General features: G+C 31.9%; 3 protein-coding genes across 3 annotated transcripts; all 3 read right to left on the bottom strand.

Annotated features, from left to right (window-relative positions):
- Nucleotides 1–1,505: 1,505 nt before the first annotated feature.
- LOC110648838 (auxin-induced protein 6B-like) lies at nt 1,506–2,222 on the bottom strand. The gene has a single exon (XM_021803199.2). It carries the CDS (start codon nt 2,161–2,163, stop codon nt 1,771–1,773), a length of 393 nt encoding a protein of 130 aa, XP_021658891.2. The 5' UTR covers nt 2,164–2,222; the 3' UTR covers nt 1,506–1,770.
- A 5,755-nt stretch (nt 2,223–7,977) lies between these two features.
- Nucleotides 7,978–8,524, bottom strand: LOC110648987 (auxin-induced protein X15-like). The gene has a single exon (XM_021803382.2). It carries the CDS (start codon nt 8,522–8,524, stop codon nt 8,186–8,188), a length of 339 nt encoding a protein of 112 aa, XP_021659074.2. The 3' UTR covers nt 7,978–8,185.
- Nucleotides 8,525–12,369: 3,845 nt separating this feature from the next.
- On the bottom strand, nt 12,370–13,461 carry LOC110650247 (uncharacterized). Its single transcript, XM_021805135.2, has 2 exons — nt 13,056–13,461; nt 12,370–12,823 (listed from the first exon to the last, which is right to left on the bottom strand). The coding sequence occupies exons 1-2, from the start codon at nt 13,383–13,385 to the stop codon at nt 12,557–12,559; spliced, it is 597 nt and encodes a 198-aa protein (XP_021660827.2). The 5' UTR covers nt 13,386–13,461; the 3' UTR covers nt 12,370–12,556.
- Nucleotides 13,462–14,644: the final 1,183 nt, after the last annotated feature.

The raw sequence follows: 14,644 nt of genomic DNA, 5'->3' as shown, positions 1-14,644 counted from the left end.
GGGGAAGATGTGTGATGGCAATATCCTGTCACTTGAGGGAACCTGCAGGCCCAAATAATTTCTCTGAGGTAAAATAACTCTGGGTCTGACATGCAAGATTTTTGTTTATACTGTGTAATAATTTGTTTGTATCATATAATTCTTTCAAGAGTTTGAATATTTGAGATGGCACTTTATGTAAAAATCAAGTATAAAGCAGTAAATAATCATTGATATTTGTAGGAGTAAATAGAAGCTAACACAGTCTATATTTACAGCTTATGATAAGTGTCTTAAGTGCCCTTTTATAATTATGATTCAAATCTACTTTTTGGAAAAGCATCATTCTATAAATATTATTGAAAAACACAGTTTGATAAAATGTTTAGCTGTTTTGGAGTTCTTATAACTAAACTACATCAAATTTAACTTAAAAGTCAATTTTAATAGCCTCTTACTAATATATTTAAGAAATTGTTTTCTCAATCACAGGTCAAACAGCAATACTGATGCTAAGATTGTTAGTGTCGCTGTGAAAATAAAGAATACGTAGAGCCTAGCTGATTTTCAGGCTCACTGCGCGGAAGGGAGGCATGGAAAGACCATTTTCAAAATTAGATACTCCCTTCTGATGTAGTAGATGCTTATGCTTATAAGCAACTTCTTGTGTTGATTCCACTTTCATAAGTGCCTGCATGTGAACATAATAACCTGGATATGGGATTATGGAATAAGAATTGTGTTGTTGACTACGGAGTCAAGTAAATTTCACCCACTATCCCTTAACTAAAGTGGTTATTTTGTAAGCAATAGAGGTGACATCCTTCCAATTGATTGCAGAAAAACTCTGCCCCACACTTTTGTTCAGCTATGGTGCCGCTGCACCCTTCTCTGCTTTCTCAGTCTAATTCTCTTGATTGCTCTTTGATTTGCATTTTCATTTAGGGTTTCTATTTAATTTTTATTCAGTCCTGAGTTTCTAGTTTTTGGTTTGCTGGGCAAAATGGAGCATAGAGAGAGAGAGAGAGAGAGAGAGAGAGAGAGAGAGAGAGAGAGAGAGGCAGATTGAACGCACAGCGACAATCTTGCCTCTCATGTGTCCTCAACGTCCACACCACCAGCACAGAATCTGGAAGACGGCACACCAAATCCTCTCTGATACCACATAGAATAATATGAACCGATGAACGTTACATTGTATTGACTTGAGTATAAATAGAAGGCACAAGACAAGGTTTGGTACATGGATGAGAACATTTGGTTACAAGGGCTAAGCACTACGGTTACATGGCTTAGTATTACTTTCACATGTATTTATCTCGATCATATATATGAACACATTTATAAATGATAAATGCTTTGGTGTTCTATTAATGTGAAGCTCTGGAGAACAATTTAGTAATGAGAATAATGAGAGTGCATTCTTGTGGTCAGGTTAGTATTGCAAGCCCAGAAGCTAATTGTGTATGTTTCAAGTGAAGTTCAAATAATTTGATTTTTTTTTCTCTTTTTCTGCATAGAGGTCATGATCCACAATTCTTCTTTGCTATTTATAGAGCACAATATACAATCCACTCAACTAAGTCTTAGTCTGAACTAATTATTACAAATATTTATTACTTCTCACAACGAATACTCAAGTCGCAAAAGAATAATCGGCTAGAGTCATGTCTCTGCTCTAGGAAACCAAGAACTGATGAATTTGAGAAGCTACCCTGAAAGATAAAGACAAGACTTCTTTTCTTCCCAAAAGCAGTTTGAGGTAGCATTACACTACGATTTACATGCACCCTACCATTCAGTACTCATTCTTCTCTTTTTCCTGTCACCTAGAATTATCTGTAATTCTTCAGGTTGACAAGGGACTGCAAGAACTCCCTTCTGCTGGAATCCATATTCCTCTTCAGCTTCCTCCAGTAACTTCATGAATGCTGGATTAGTAAGGTTTTCCAGTTCCACAACAAACCTCTTTGGTTCTCCACCCTTCACTGCAATTACTGCAAAATGTCCTTGCTTCACATCTTTTGGAACCATTTTTGCAGCCTCTATCTCTTTTTTTAACTTATTGGCGTTGGGGCTTGATCCTTTAGATGCTGAATGCATGAGACCCCTTTGTATCTTTCTAACAAAAAGCTTAAGCATCATTAAGCTTTTAACAATTTCTTCCCTGTTTTTCTTAGCCATGGAGATCGTAAAAATGTGATCAGAACTTTGTGTATAATCTATAATTCTTGTGTTCTTTCTTCTTTTCTAGGAGGAAATATATACTAGTTGGTCAAGAAAATTGGAAACGCTGCTGAAATTTCTGAAAGACAACATGGGACCATTTCATACGGTTGCAACCATAAATCATTTAATGCAATATTTGACTGTTCATCCTCCATGCTTCTGCATTGTATGGTGGGGTCTTGAAAACACGGTTTACCCTCTGTTTTACCATTTATGGGAAAAAAAATTTCCCACTACAATAATCTATGGACTGTTTGAGAAGCCTGAAATCTACCTTTTTAACTGAAATTAATTAAAATCGGTCTTAAATTAGATTGGAATCTCATTTTTTCCCTTTTTTTTTTTAAAATTCAGTTAATCAAAATAAAAATCGATACTGAAAGGATCTTGCGATTTCAATTCCAGTCTCTCTAAACCTTGAACCAAAACTAGACCATTGGTCATGCTTAGATACATAATTATATGCATTGCATGGGCGCTGAAATTAATTAAAATTGACCTTAAATTAGATTGGAATCTCATTTTTTTCCTTTTTTTTTTTTTAAAATTCAGTTAATCAAAATAAAAATAGATACTGAAAGGATCTTGCGATTTCAATTCCAGTCTCTCTAAACCTTGAACCAAAACTAGATCGTTGGTCGTGCTTAGATGCTTAATATGCGTTGCATGGGTGACACAGGAACACTACTTTAGGCTATGTCCTCTACTGCTAAATGGGGTTTCTAGGAAAAATTCTCGTCTAAGTCTCACATGAATTTAGATAAGAAAAATTCCACCAGATAATCTTATACTTTCTGCTTTAATCACCAGTTGCTGAACGAGGTAAATTAATTAGTTAAATAATTAGTCTTCCGTTCAATTTGAATTAGAATGATTGTGGCCGAGATAAACGACCGACGAAACAATTCTATGCTGAGCAATGAAAGTTTCTATAGTGTCGGCTCAAGCATTTAATACACTCGGACCCATTCTGCTCCTCAATATCAGTACACGTATTATAGTGTTATATTGACCTCCCTCCCATTTTCCTGTATCACTTCATATACCCCAAATTAGAATAGTACGTGCGTAGCTCAAAGACCACACACCTCTTCATTTTAGTGCAAATTTAGACTTTAAAACTTAAACCACGCAAAACAAATACAAATCCATGAATCTTGGAAGTAAACCTGGAAGAGAAATATGCAACATAAACCCCAAATAATTTTGGTATAATGGAAACCACATGATCTTGGGAATGATTGCAAAAGGTGACAGAATGTTGTTTCATTGAAATGTCATTTCATTTCAATCTATATGGATTTTTTTTTTTCTTTTTCCCATTGAATTGTCATTTCATCTCAAGGTGTGGGACTGGGGGTTAATTATTAGGATCCAATCTATGAATTAATAATTATCGTATAATGAGGATACTGGGGCAATGGGGTGGAACTTTGTGGGGGTGGTTTAGTTGACGTTTCACCTGAGGCTTTCATTTTCTAAGAGCATGTCCTCTTAAGTACCTCTTTGATTCCGTGCAAAAAGATAAGGTTACTCGTCTTGACAGCCTTGCTTTTCTTGCCTCTCTCAGTCTTTGTTGTCTCTTCTGGCAGTATTGTCCTCTTTGTTGAGGTGGGAAATATACTCCTTTTCTTTTCTAAATAATTTTTTAACTCACTGTAAAATTTACTTATGAGTTTTTTTTATCTATCATTTCAGTTTTTAACTAGATGAAGTAATACTCTATTTATAAAGTAAAACTATTTTTTAATTATCTACTTTATTTAAAAGCTACATTGTTGACGAACTCATATTTAATTTACTCTTGTTAATTTTAAAATAATTTGTATTATTTTTATAAATATAAAATAATATAGAAATTTATTTTCAATAATCAGTTCATTCATTTGAAATTAAAAGACTAAAAATGATAATAATAATAATAATTCAAATGCGTGTACAGGTTAAATTTTCGCCTAAGAAGAGCCAAATATGTAGTGGTCCTGTACAGAATATACACAGAGAGTTTCTGCAGGTATATGGCGGAGGTGGGGGACTTGTAATGAATACATAATAATTTTTCTGCGTCTAACGGCAGGGAAACAGGAAGATTCATTGACCATTTTCATCCAATGTTTAAAATGTTTAGAAGCTTTTTCCCTATATTCACGTACCTCCACCATTTTCTGATACAAAAGCACCTCGCTTTTCGTGTCAAAAAACTTGGAAATGAGCTAGCCTGGTATGGAGTTAGCTTATTATACAGCTAGCTTTCATATATATCATTATCACTAGGGTTATAGAGTCAAAGGAGAAGATATGTTTACATTTTTTTCTTGTTTCTGAAATAAATGGGTAGTGGCTAATTGGTAAGGATACTGAAAATATAATTAATAATGCTAGCTCTTCGTTTCGTGATTCAAGTCTCAAGACCTTATCCAAATTCCTGAAGCTAGGGTTGAGGGATAGTATAGATGTACGTGCTCCTTGCTTTCTGAGTTCTTTACTGTTTTGCGTTTCTCCTACATGGAAAGAAATTTTAGATCAGAAAAACCCAAATACAGTATGCTCATTATTATAAATTTCATGTCCATATCCAAGACAATGTATAACTTCACATGTGAATGATCTTTTATTGTTCTTTCCAAGTCTGGAACAAGAAGGATAAACCATAAACATTACAGGAAAACAAGGTAGGCCACAATTATTTAATGCCGCCATTGATATCTCATCTTCCATGCATGGCTTTTTCTGCAGATGGTGTAGGGTCTTAAAAACACACAGTTTCCGCCTTCAGTTTTGTTCTCAGTTTACCATCTTAGAGAAACATACGTCTTTCTCCTTTCCACTGGAGCTTTAACTCAATGGTCGAATACCAAGAGTTCAAACCCTATTTGCATCCAGTCGTCTAATTACTGTAGGCAATGGCAGAAGTGAAATCTGATGATATATTTGGTTGTAAGATTCTTAATAGATCATAATAATCATAAACACAATGTGAATATTAAATATAAGATTCAACTATCACCCTAATAACGGATCTTGAACAAATAAATTTTCACAGATTTAGAAAACGTACTGATGCAGAATTTTAATTGAGCCATGGTAATAATCAAGAGAAACCCTTTAATTGAATAAATTGATTTCTCCTCTTAACCCTTCTTGATTCACACACTAAACTTTAGTTATGGAAGACTTTGTTGAGATGATCATAATATCTCTTATTTTATGAAAGAGAATGTGTGTAACCTTATGAGTAGATAGATCACCAGTTTATATATATATATCCAACACTTAATCTGATATGTCCATTAAATATCCCTATATAATTAGAATTATGATTTATTTAATTAAAATAATCCTTATATAATTAAGATTTGTATTAATTAAAGTAAATATCAATTAATATTGAGTCAAAGGAATTAATTTTGGCCCATATGATAATATTAATTACCGAATAAAATCTTGCGTTGGTATTAGATAATTTGTAATGAAAGCTAGCTGTTTGATGAAGAAATTTCATTTAAGAAGCATATCACAAGGAATGGGATGCACATGAACCATTAAACAATTAATGGGCGGTGGGGGTGCTACTGATTTATGTTATGTTTCCGTCAACTTGCAAAAATCCTGTCCCCTGTGTACCACTCTGATTTACTCTGATTCAGTACAATAGAACAAGAGAAACTCTTTCCTATGGGACAAGAGAAACTCTTTCCTATCTCGTCTCCATGCATTATATATCTGTAATATATACCTTTTTTTTTTTTAAGTTTTGAGTTTAGATGAAGGTAGTCTATTATTTTATCCCCCTCCTTTCAAATTCAATGGATTTTCTTGTAACGTTAACGTAGTATGTGATGTTTCTATCCAGGTTCAACGGCTTTTCAAGAGATGTATAAGCTTGAGTTGTTCTTGATTCATCACAGTATAAACTCACATAATTTCAGAGAGATCATATAATACTTGACTAATGTTGAGACTTAGGATTATAATGCTAGGCGTACCTCTATGAAATGGAACAACGAATGGATATATACCATCAGTATGAACATATTGTAAATAACTCAAACTCTCAATTTTTAAGTGCTGAACATAATAAGATGCTTATCGTCTCCAAACCGAGATCCATCCAAAAAATTAAGCAGGCTCATGCCCATACATATATAACAGCTAGCAGCAGAAGCCGCGTGCAGAATGCAGCAGATTGTTATTGGCATCATGTGAGTGCATAACATGCGATGGATATATGCATTTACTAATAATTTCTATATATCCAGAGGTAGGACAATAGGAAGATGCATTGACCAGTATTACATCCAATCTTAATATGTTTCAAACTTTTTTTAATATCTTTTGGCCTATTTCCAATTCTTGCTCTATTGGTTTACATACAAGCTTGCATGGAGCTATAAAACCAACTTTGCAGATGTTTATCTCTGGATATCCAGAATTATCAAACCTAAATCAAATCAATAACAAATGAAAAAGGGATCAGCCATTTGCAGACAAGAACACGTACGTATGTATAAATAAGTTAGGAACATGAACGTAGCTAGGAAAGTGGTGTGCGTTGTATAATATCAAATTGAAAATCAATTACAGGAGTTTACTTTGTTTCGTACAAGTAAATTCCCGACGACTGTCTGATTTTATTGAGACAATTGCACGTGGTGTGCCATTTTCATTATCCCTTTGCTGATACAAAATTTCTAGTTTATGAGATAATGAGAAAGAATGATATATTATCCATCTTATCTTCTCCACGTCCACTTTCCTCTGCATTATATATATATATAATACTGCTATATTTGCAGAGACATTTTATTTATACTAACTTTTTTTTGATAATTTTATTTTATATAAATTTATATTAATATTAACCTGAAAGAACTTGATATATAATATATAGAAAATTTTGATCTGTATTCGGAAGCATACTAATTGATTTCCCTAAGATAAATGCATATTATTTATAATTTATAATTTTAATTTAAAGAGGAGTGTTTATTATAATTTTAATTTTTAAAATATATTAAACAAACATAAAAAATAATATAACGGAATTATAATTGTAAAAAAAAAAATTTATGTAAATATAATATAATTACAAATTAATTTTTATTAAGCAAAAATATTAAATTAGTAAATATTCATCCAAATAAAATATAATTTGTTTATAAGTCTACCAATAGTTATAATTATTATAAATATTGAGAAGATATTTTTTATAATATAGATTTCATATGACTACGATTAAGGTTTTTTTTTATAATTAAAATAATTTGATATATTTATTTATATAACAGTCTAACCATTGAGTCCAAATGTTATAATTTTTAGCGTTTGATGATAAATTAGCATTTTAATTATTGAGATTTTAACCATCAAATATGGATCCAATCATTGAACTAAATATAACTTAAATGAAATTTACGCCTGAATTCATGTTATTTGAATATATAAAATATTAAAATTTTGAATTTTTTTAAGTTATATGTCTCCGACTACTTAATTAAGTCAAGTCAATTTAGGCAAACACAATCAAATTTACTTTCATTTCAAATGGTAAATTTCATTGAGAACATAAAAAATGTGTCCCTCAAGATTAAATTTCTCCAATGTTGAAGTTTATACTTTCTTGCTAGCATTTAGAATTTCCTGCTTCTTATGAATAGCATCTTTTGGTGCAATTTGAGAGTTCATTGTTGAAAGCAACCAAATAATAATATTCATAATGAACACATCAATCTTTCGTAACAAATAATTCATTATATTGCAACGCTAGGCTGAAAACATAAGGAAGAATTAACACATTATTGTAAAATTTCATCTGTACTGGAATGAAGAGACCAGAAAGAAATTAATTAAAGAATAACGAGAAAAATAAATTAAAGAAACCAATGAACATCGATTAGGTCATTTCCTTTGAAACTCTCGATGCTGGGAAGGTACAAGTAGTACATTCTTGAGCATAATAGTCAATCTTCTCCCTCCTTCATCCGGCCCTAAGAATTTTCTGCAACTCCTCTGGCCGGCAAGGGACAGCAAGAGCACCCTTCTGATGGAATCCAAATTCCTCCTCAGCCAGTTTCAGCAACTTTACAAAAGCAGGGTTATTAAGGAAGCTGAATTCTAAAACAAACCTTTCAATCTCCTCACCTTTTATGGCCAAAACAGCAAATTGCCCTTCCTTTACATCGTCTGGCACCATTAGTGCAGTTTTCACATCTTTATGGTAATGATCAGGTCCTTTATGGGTGAAGAATGAGAGACCCTTCCATAGCTTTCCAATGAAAAGCCTAAGGAACACCACGTTCTTCTTGGCTGCAGACATTTTCTTGGTACAGTTAAGATATTTTATTTTATGTGATGACTTGCCCTTAGTGAACCGTCAAGGAAATTTATAGAGTCATGAAGCAGAAGGAGAATAATCGGAAAATTCATAGCTGGGGGGTCATAAGTGGAGCCAGCCACCATTGTCATCAGCTGGTTCCGTAACACGACACACGATTTACTATTATATTGCCAAACTTGTACATGCATGTCCCCCATGACCTAATTTTACCCTTAATTATCTGTTGCTTTCTAGTTTTAACTTTCCAACGGCTTAGATATTTTGTACTGTTAACGGCACCATTCACAAAAAATTATTTTTGAGGAGATTTTGAGTTTTTTTTTTTTTTTTAATTCAAAGGGCTATATCAAAACTAAAGAACAACTAGAAAATATTTTTATGAAAGCTCAAATTGACTACGTTTATAAGAAGTTGGATATATATATATATATATATATATATATATATATATATATGTATTGCGTTGATGTCATTATGAAATACTCAGATTTTACCGATCAAACTTACACAAATCAAGTCGTAATTCGAGTCAATTAAGAACATTCTAAATATAAAGCTACATCATAACAGATTAAAAATTGTTGGTCAGATGATTTAACAATTGCTATTGGTGATGAATTGGGTTAACTGGAGTCTTTCTGTTTACGGCTAGCGGGCCTCTAGTGATTGAATAGCTTGAAGGTATTCTTTTATCTTTTGGCCATGATTTGGTTTTCTTGTAGTAGTTGACTAGTATTATTTCTTGCATGCTGTATTCGATTGAGATTGCAGAAAGCTTAATAATTTCTGTTGCATTTTTGTTCTACCACTGAGATATTGGAAAGATTGAGGATAATTTTTATAGTTAATTCCTGAATTTACCTGTATTTTACTTTTGTCTATTAATTTTAATTTATTACTTAAAAAAATCCCTAAAATTTAATTTTATTACATAAAGAATCCCTCTAACTTGCAATAGTAAGTTTTCATATTAAAAAATCTCATTAAATTACAGTAAAACATTTGCAAATGCAACTTTAATACTTTTTAACGAAGAATCAATCTTTTTTTTTTAGAAAGCAGATTATTATGATGACATTAATATTTTTATAATATGTCCAAATGATGATTAAAATAGTTAGTGTTTTGTTAGTGTGAGAAAAAAGTAGGTAAAAAATCAATTTCATTAATTTTTTTTGTTTGAAAACTTGTTTTCGCATATTAGAGAGATATTTGTGAAATAAAATTAAATTTCAAGAATTTCTTAATAACAAAATAAAATTAAGAACTAAAAGTAAAACACCAAACAAAATTTAGCAACGTACTATAAAAATTACCGAGAGATTAATTTTTCTTTTTTTTGTTTTTTTCATCAGAACGAGAGATTGAACTCAAGTTCAATAGATCTTCACAATGCGGAATTTTTGGAAAACCGTGTTGATTTCAAAACAACACATTCAAGCAAAAAGACCTCAAAAGGAGAGATAAATGAAAGCACATTGGAGCAATGTTTCTTCTCTTGAGCAAATACAAAATCCATCTCCTATGATTTATAAAGAGACCCACATGTTTTTGAATCTAAGGATCATTAAATTCTTGTATACTAGGTATGAAGCCCTGTCCAGAGGAGATTTGCAGTCCAATCCAATGCACACAAACACGTAGTTACTTGTTTCTCATCCGGCTAATATGCGAACTGAGAAACATTGCTCTAAGCAAAATACACTCAGCCCAGTTCTTGGTCATTTCCTGAAATTGTTACGCCTCTGGTATGGTAGGATATGGCTTTGAAATTTGAATGGTTGAACACATGCTCATTTTCTCCAGATAAACCAACAAAAGCAGAGCTATTTCCTGAAGCATGGAGTGTCCTTGGTCATTTAAAATAACATGAACCACATTTTAAAGAAAAAAAAAATCCTATATGATTAGGTCTGTATATTGGCAAGCTAACCACGACTAGGAATGGGACTTTTTTGGGGGGAAAGGGGGGCGACATGAGTAGTATGCTCAATGGTTTCTGGTTCAGCATTAGGGCAAACAGGGGAGGTTACCATTAAAAGAATACCTTAAAAATATCTTCTTGGCACCCCCTAAAAACTAAGGGTGTATTTGGTAGAAAATTTAAAAATCAAGAGTTAAATAATTATTAACCTAAGCCCTCAAAGTTAATATTTAACCTCCCAATAAGGTATAAATATTAATGAGATGAAAAGTTAACTTTTTTTTTTTAAGTATCAAAACAGCGCGAGAGTTAAAAGTTATAAGGGTAACAATTATCCTTGTTAGCTCAGTACCAAACAAAAGTTTCATTTTAGGCCACTGACATTATAACAAGTTCACGCTAATGATATTGCATATTATGACACTAACAATGAGTTGCATGATTCCACATATAAATACTGATTCCTCAAAATAAGTCTATAGGTACTAATAAAATCAAATTCACCAAAACAAATGGTTGCCATAATAAAAGATGCAGCAGCAGAGGATGAAAAATGGAATAACATGAAAAGAATATCAAAGATACCTAGAAACCATTATTAGTCCACGGATGCTCTGCAGCTTATCCGATTGACAAGGAATTGCAAGAGCTACTTCATAGGACAATCCAAATTCTTCCTCAGCCTTTTTGATTCCCAACCTTGTGTTGCAACCTCTCATCGTCTTAGATGGTAAGAGACTAGCTTGCACCTTTCCCATAATGAATCTCACAATTCTAACACTTCCCTTCTTCACTACCTCAAAAGTTTTTAACCTTACCCATCGTGGACTGACTTGCAGAATGTTTTGAAATTGTTTTACAAGCAATGGTGTGACCTATATATATATATAACAAGTAGAATCTAATACCAGTGGCAAATGGGATCAAAATTCTGGAAATAGTGATGCATAGCAGGGTCATTCATGTGAAGCTTCATGAATCTTCAATTCAATTGTTTCCCCTATATCGGTCGTGTTCACTCGAATGTTTGATATCCTATATGTCGACACCTACACTAATGGATTGGGGTCTACTGCACACTTAGGTAAGAGGACAAAACAATACCCATGATAAAAGATGTATTTCTCTTCCTTCTTTCAGCCATTTCATATCTCCTCATCCTAATCTAAGAGTAAATGTAGCTTTTATTGTGCCATCCATTTACTAACTAAAAGTAAAAACAATTACTTAGAGATAGGTGAGGGCCAAGATTTGAAATTGTTCCTGAACACAACAGAAATTTTTTTTTTTTTCTCTACTTGGCAGATGAAACTATTGAATTCAACTATTTGTAGTCAAGGAACAGAGGAACTCAGAGAATAATTTTACAACATATGTAAAAATCCTAGGATTAATAACCAAACACTCTGATGAATCACTCTCCATGTTTCTACTTTAGTTGGATGGTTCACAACATATAACATATAAAAATATAATTTTTGATAGTATAAAATTATAAAAGAAATAAAATGAGATACCCAGCTCCCACCCAATTCGCTCACAGGGCAGGGATAGAATGGGAATGGCAGTGTCTGCTTCACAAACCCCTATGCCATTACTAAATATCATGTGCCTTTGGCCTTCTCTTCCTTTCCATGAACAAACACATGCCTAGATGAATAGATGATCTTAAGATATCTAAAAGTTTAATATTGGCTAGAAAATGCACTGATCATGCTTGCTTAGTTGCTTTATTAACCCATCCTAATGGATGACAAAAGCAAACATTTGAAAGTTGAATGGGGAGTCCAAATGTGACGAGCACATCATTTTTTACTCGTTGAAATCCCCAACAAAATACTATACAACAAACAACATTAGAATGCAAATTAGACATTAAAAGGAATTGAACATACGCGAATTCGAAAAGCAATTCTCTATCATATCATTAAACAAGGTGATCAGTGATTCAACAGTCAGAACTACGGCAATATACATATATATCCTCTTTATTTCCATAAAAAGGGTTTAAAACTAAAATTCATGTAGGACAAGATGTATAATACTAAACTAGAAATCCGCTTGTAAAGCATATTCACATGGATAAATCAAACAGTTGGTTTACGCTGGAACCCAGTTCCAGGATCATCATCGCAAGGGAAAACCTGGAAGCCAGTAACCATCGCATCAGGTGGGCCACGGCGACACCTCTGCTCCATCTCCTGGACCTTATCAGAATCCCCAGAAAGAAGAGCTTCCACTGAACCATCCCTCCTATTCCTCACCCAACCTTTCAATCCCAACTGGGTAGCATTCTCCACTGTCCAATCCCTATAAAACACTCCCTGCACCCTCCCCTTGATCACAGCCCTCACCTACACATCCAAAACCAGCAACCAATTACTCCAAAATGACCAACTAACTTATCAAAGAAAGTAGTTGAACAATAAAAAATAAAAATAAAATAAAATAATATAAAATGAAAAACCATATTTTCACATGCAACTACTCAATTAACTAAAGCATTCAGAACCCATTATTGAAAGCAATTTCTTTTACACTTGTAACCACTTCCCATTAAATTCACAGCACTCAAAAGCTACATACCGTTTTCTTGGAAGAGGTAGACTGAGGTGGGTCAGAATTGGCTTGAGGAGGAGTGGTCATGGAGGACAAAGGAGATCGGAGATGAGGAAAACGAGATTGGAACAAAGAGCGAAGAGAAGGACAAGAAAGAAGATAACTAGAGCAAAGCGAAAGAAAAGAATAAAGAGAATAAGAGCGATAATTAGGGAGAACGGAGAATCTAGCACGAAGACTAGCATTGTTGTGAGAGTGGGAATTGATCCATTTTCCTCGAAGGTTGGCGCGAAATATGAGGAATTTAGTGGTGGTTCGAGGGTGGGTGAGGAATACTGGTGTGAGCGTCGGTGGCATGATGCCATTCGAGTTTGTTGACTAAATTCGGATGATTTTGTAGGTGGATTTGTTCGCAAGAACCTGATTCTGACGTTTCCATGAGTGGGACTCCTATATAAGAATTTTGCTTGCCTGCGTGAGTCACATGAGAGAGATTTTATATTTATATGAATAAATTAATATTATCCAAATTGAGACTATTCTGGTCTCTTCGGGTTGTAGAAGCACGCGCCTCTTTTTTTTTTTTTTTTGTCTGAAAGCACACGTCTCTTGCCCCATTTGGATGGTGGAGGGATCTTCCCTTTCTCAAAAGTAGGTTTCTCATTCCCCACTTTTGAGTATAGCTGTAAATATGGTTGTGTTATTTGGGTAATTAAAAAAACAGAAGATTACTAAAAAAGGGTGATTTAAAAAATATTTATTTTAAAAAAGATATTTTAATGTAGAAGAGATAAAGTTGATATTTAATGCCTAATAAATTAAAAATTAAAAAAATAATTATTAAAAATTAGTTAGATATTATTTAAAATTATATCTGAATATTAAAGGCTATCATAAAAACGTTAAATATTTTTTTATCTTTAAAAATAAGTATTAATTACTTAAAAATCTTTAAAAAATTTTTAATTATAAAATTATCTATATATTTTACAAAATAACCTTAAATTTATAACTATTTATAAATAAGTCTTTATATTTTTATCATTAAAAAATTTAAAAATTATACATAAAATTAATAACTATATAATATAAAAAAAATTAAAAATTCAAATATTATTTATATGTAAAAGAGCATTAATATTTATTTAGTAAATTAATAAAATTAGTATAGTGAATGAATTATATTAAATATTTTATAAATATTTGAAAATTGCTAATATTTAGTATTCATTAATTTAATAAAATATTAAATTATGATAAATATTATTAATATGAATTAGTAAAGAAGATATGAATAAATAATTGTTGAAATAAATTAATTAAAAATAAATAAAATAATTTTTAAATATTAAATTAATATTTGTGAAATATGAAATTAAAAATCAAAATAAATAAAATATTAAAAGTAATGTATAAATATTTTAAATATAGTTTCCATATTTAATAACATAAATTTTGATAATTAGTTTCTAATAAATAGCTTTTAATAATTATTAATCAATGAATTATATGGAAAAATTTAATAATTAAATAATAAAATATAAATAAAATAAATAAATATTTGTATTAATTATCTTAATATATATTAAAATATAATTATTTTTTTTAACAAATAA

This window comes from Hevea brasiliensis, chromosome 5 (genome assembly GCF_030052815.1).
Source record: "Hevea brasiliensis isolate MT/VB/25A 57/8 chromosome 5, ASM3005281v1, whole genome shotgun sequence".
Taxonomy (NCBI): Eukaryota; Viridiplantae; Streptophyta; class Magnoliopsida; order Malpighiales; family Euphorbiaceae; genus Hevea; species Hevea brasiliensis.
Note: the sequence above shows the minus strand (reverse complement) of the source record. Positions and strands in the feature narration are given on the sequence as shown.

Bases quoted from the DNA above. Each gene is read 5' to 3' on its own strand.
- LOC110648838 (XM_021803199.2), bottom strand. From the start codon at position 2,163: ATGGCTAAGAAAAACAGGGAAGAAATTGTTAAAAGCTTAATGATGCTT.
- LOC110648987 (XM_021803382.2), bottom strand. From the start codon at position 8,524: ATGTCTGCAGCCAAGAAGAACGTGGTGTTCCTTAGGCTTTTCATTGGA.
- LOC110650247 (XM_021805135.2), bottom strand. From the start codon at position 13,385: ATGCCACCGACGCTCACACCAGTATTCCTCACCCACCCTCGAACCACC. The intron at 12,824-13,055 runs GTATGTAGCTTT...TTGGATGTGTAG, and splicing joins CTACCTCTTCCAAGAAAACG to GTGAGGGCTGTGATCAAGGG.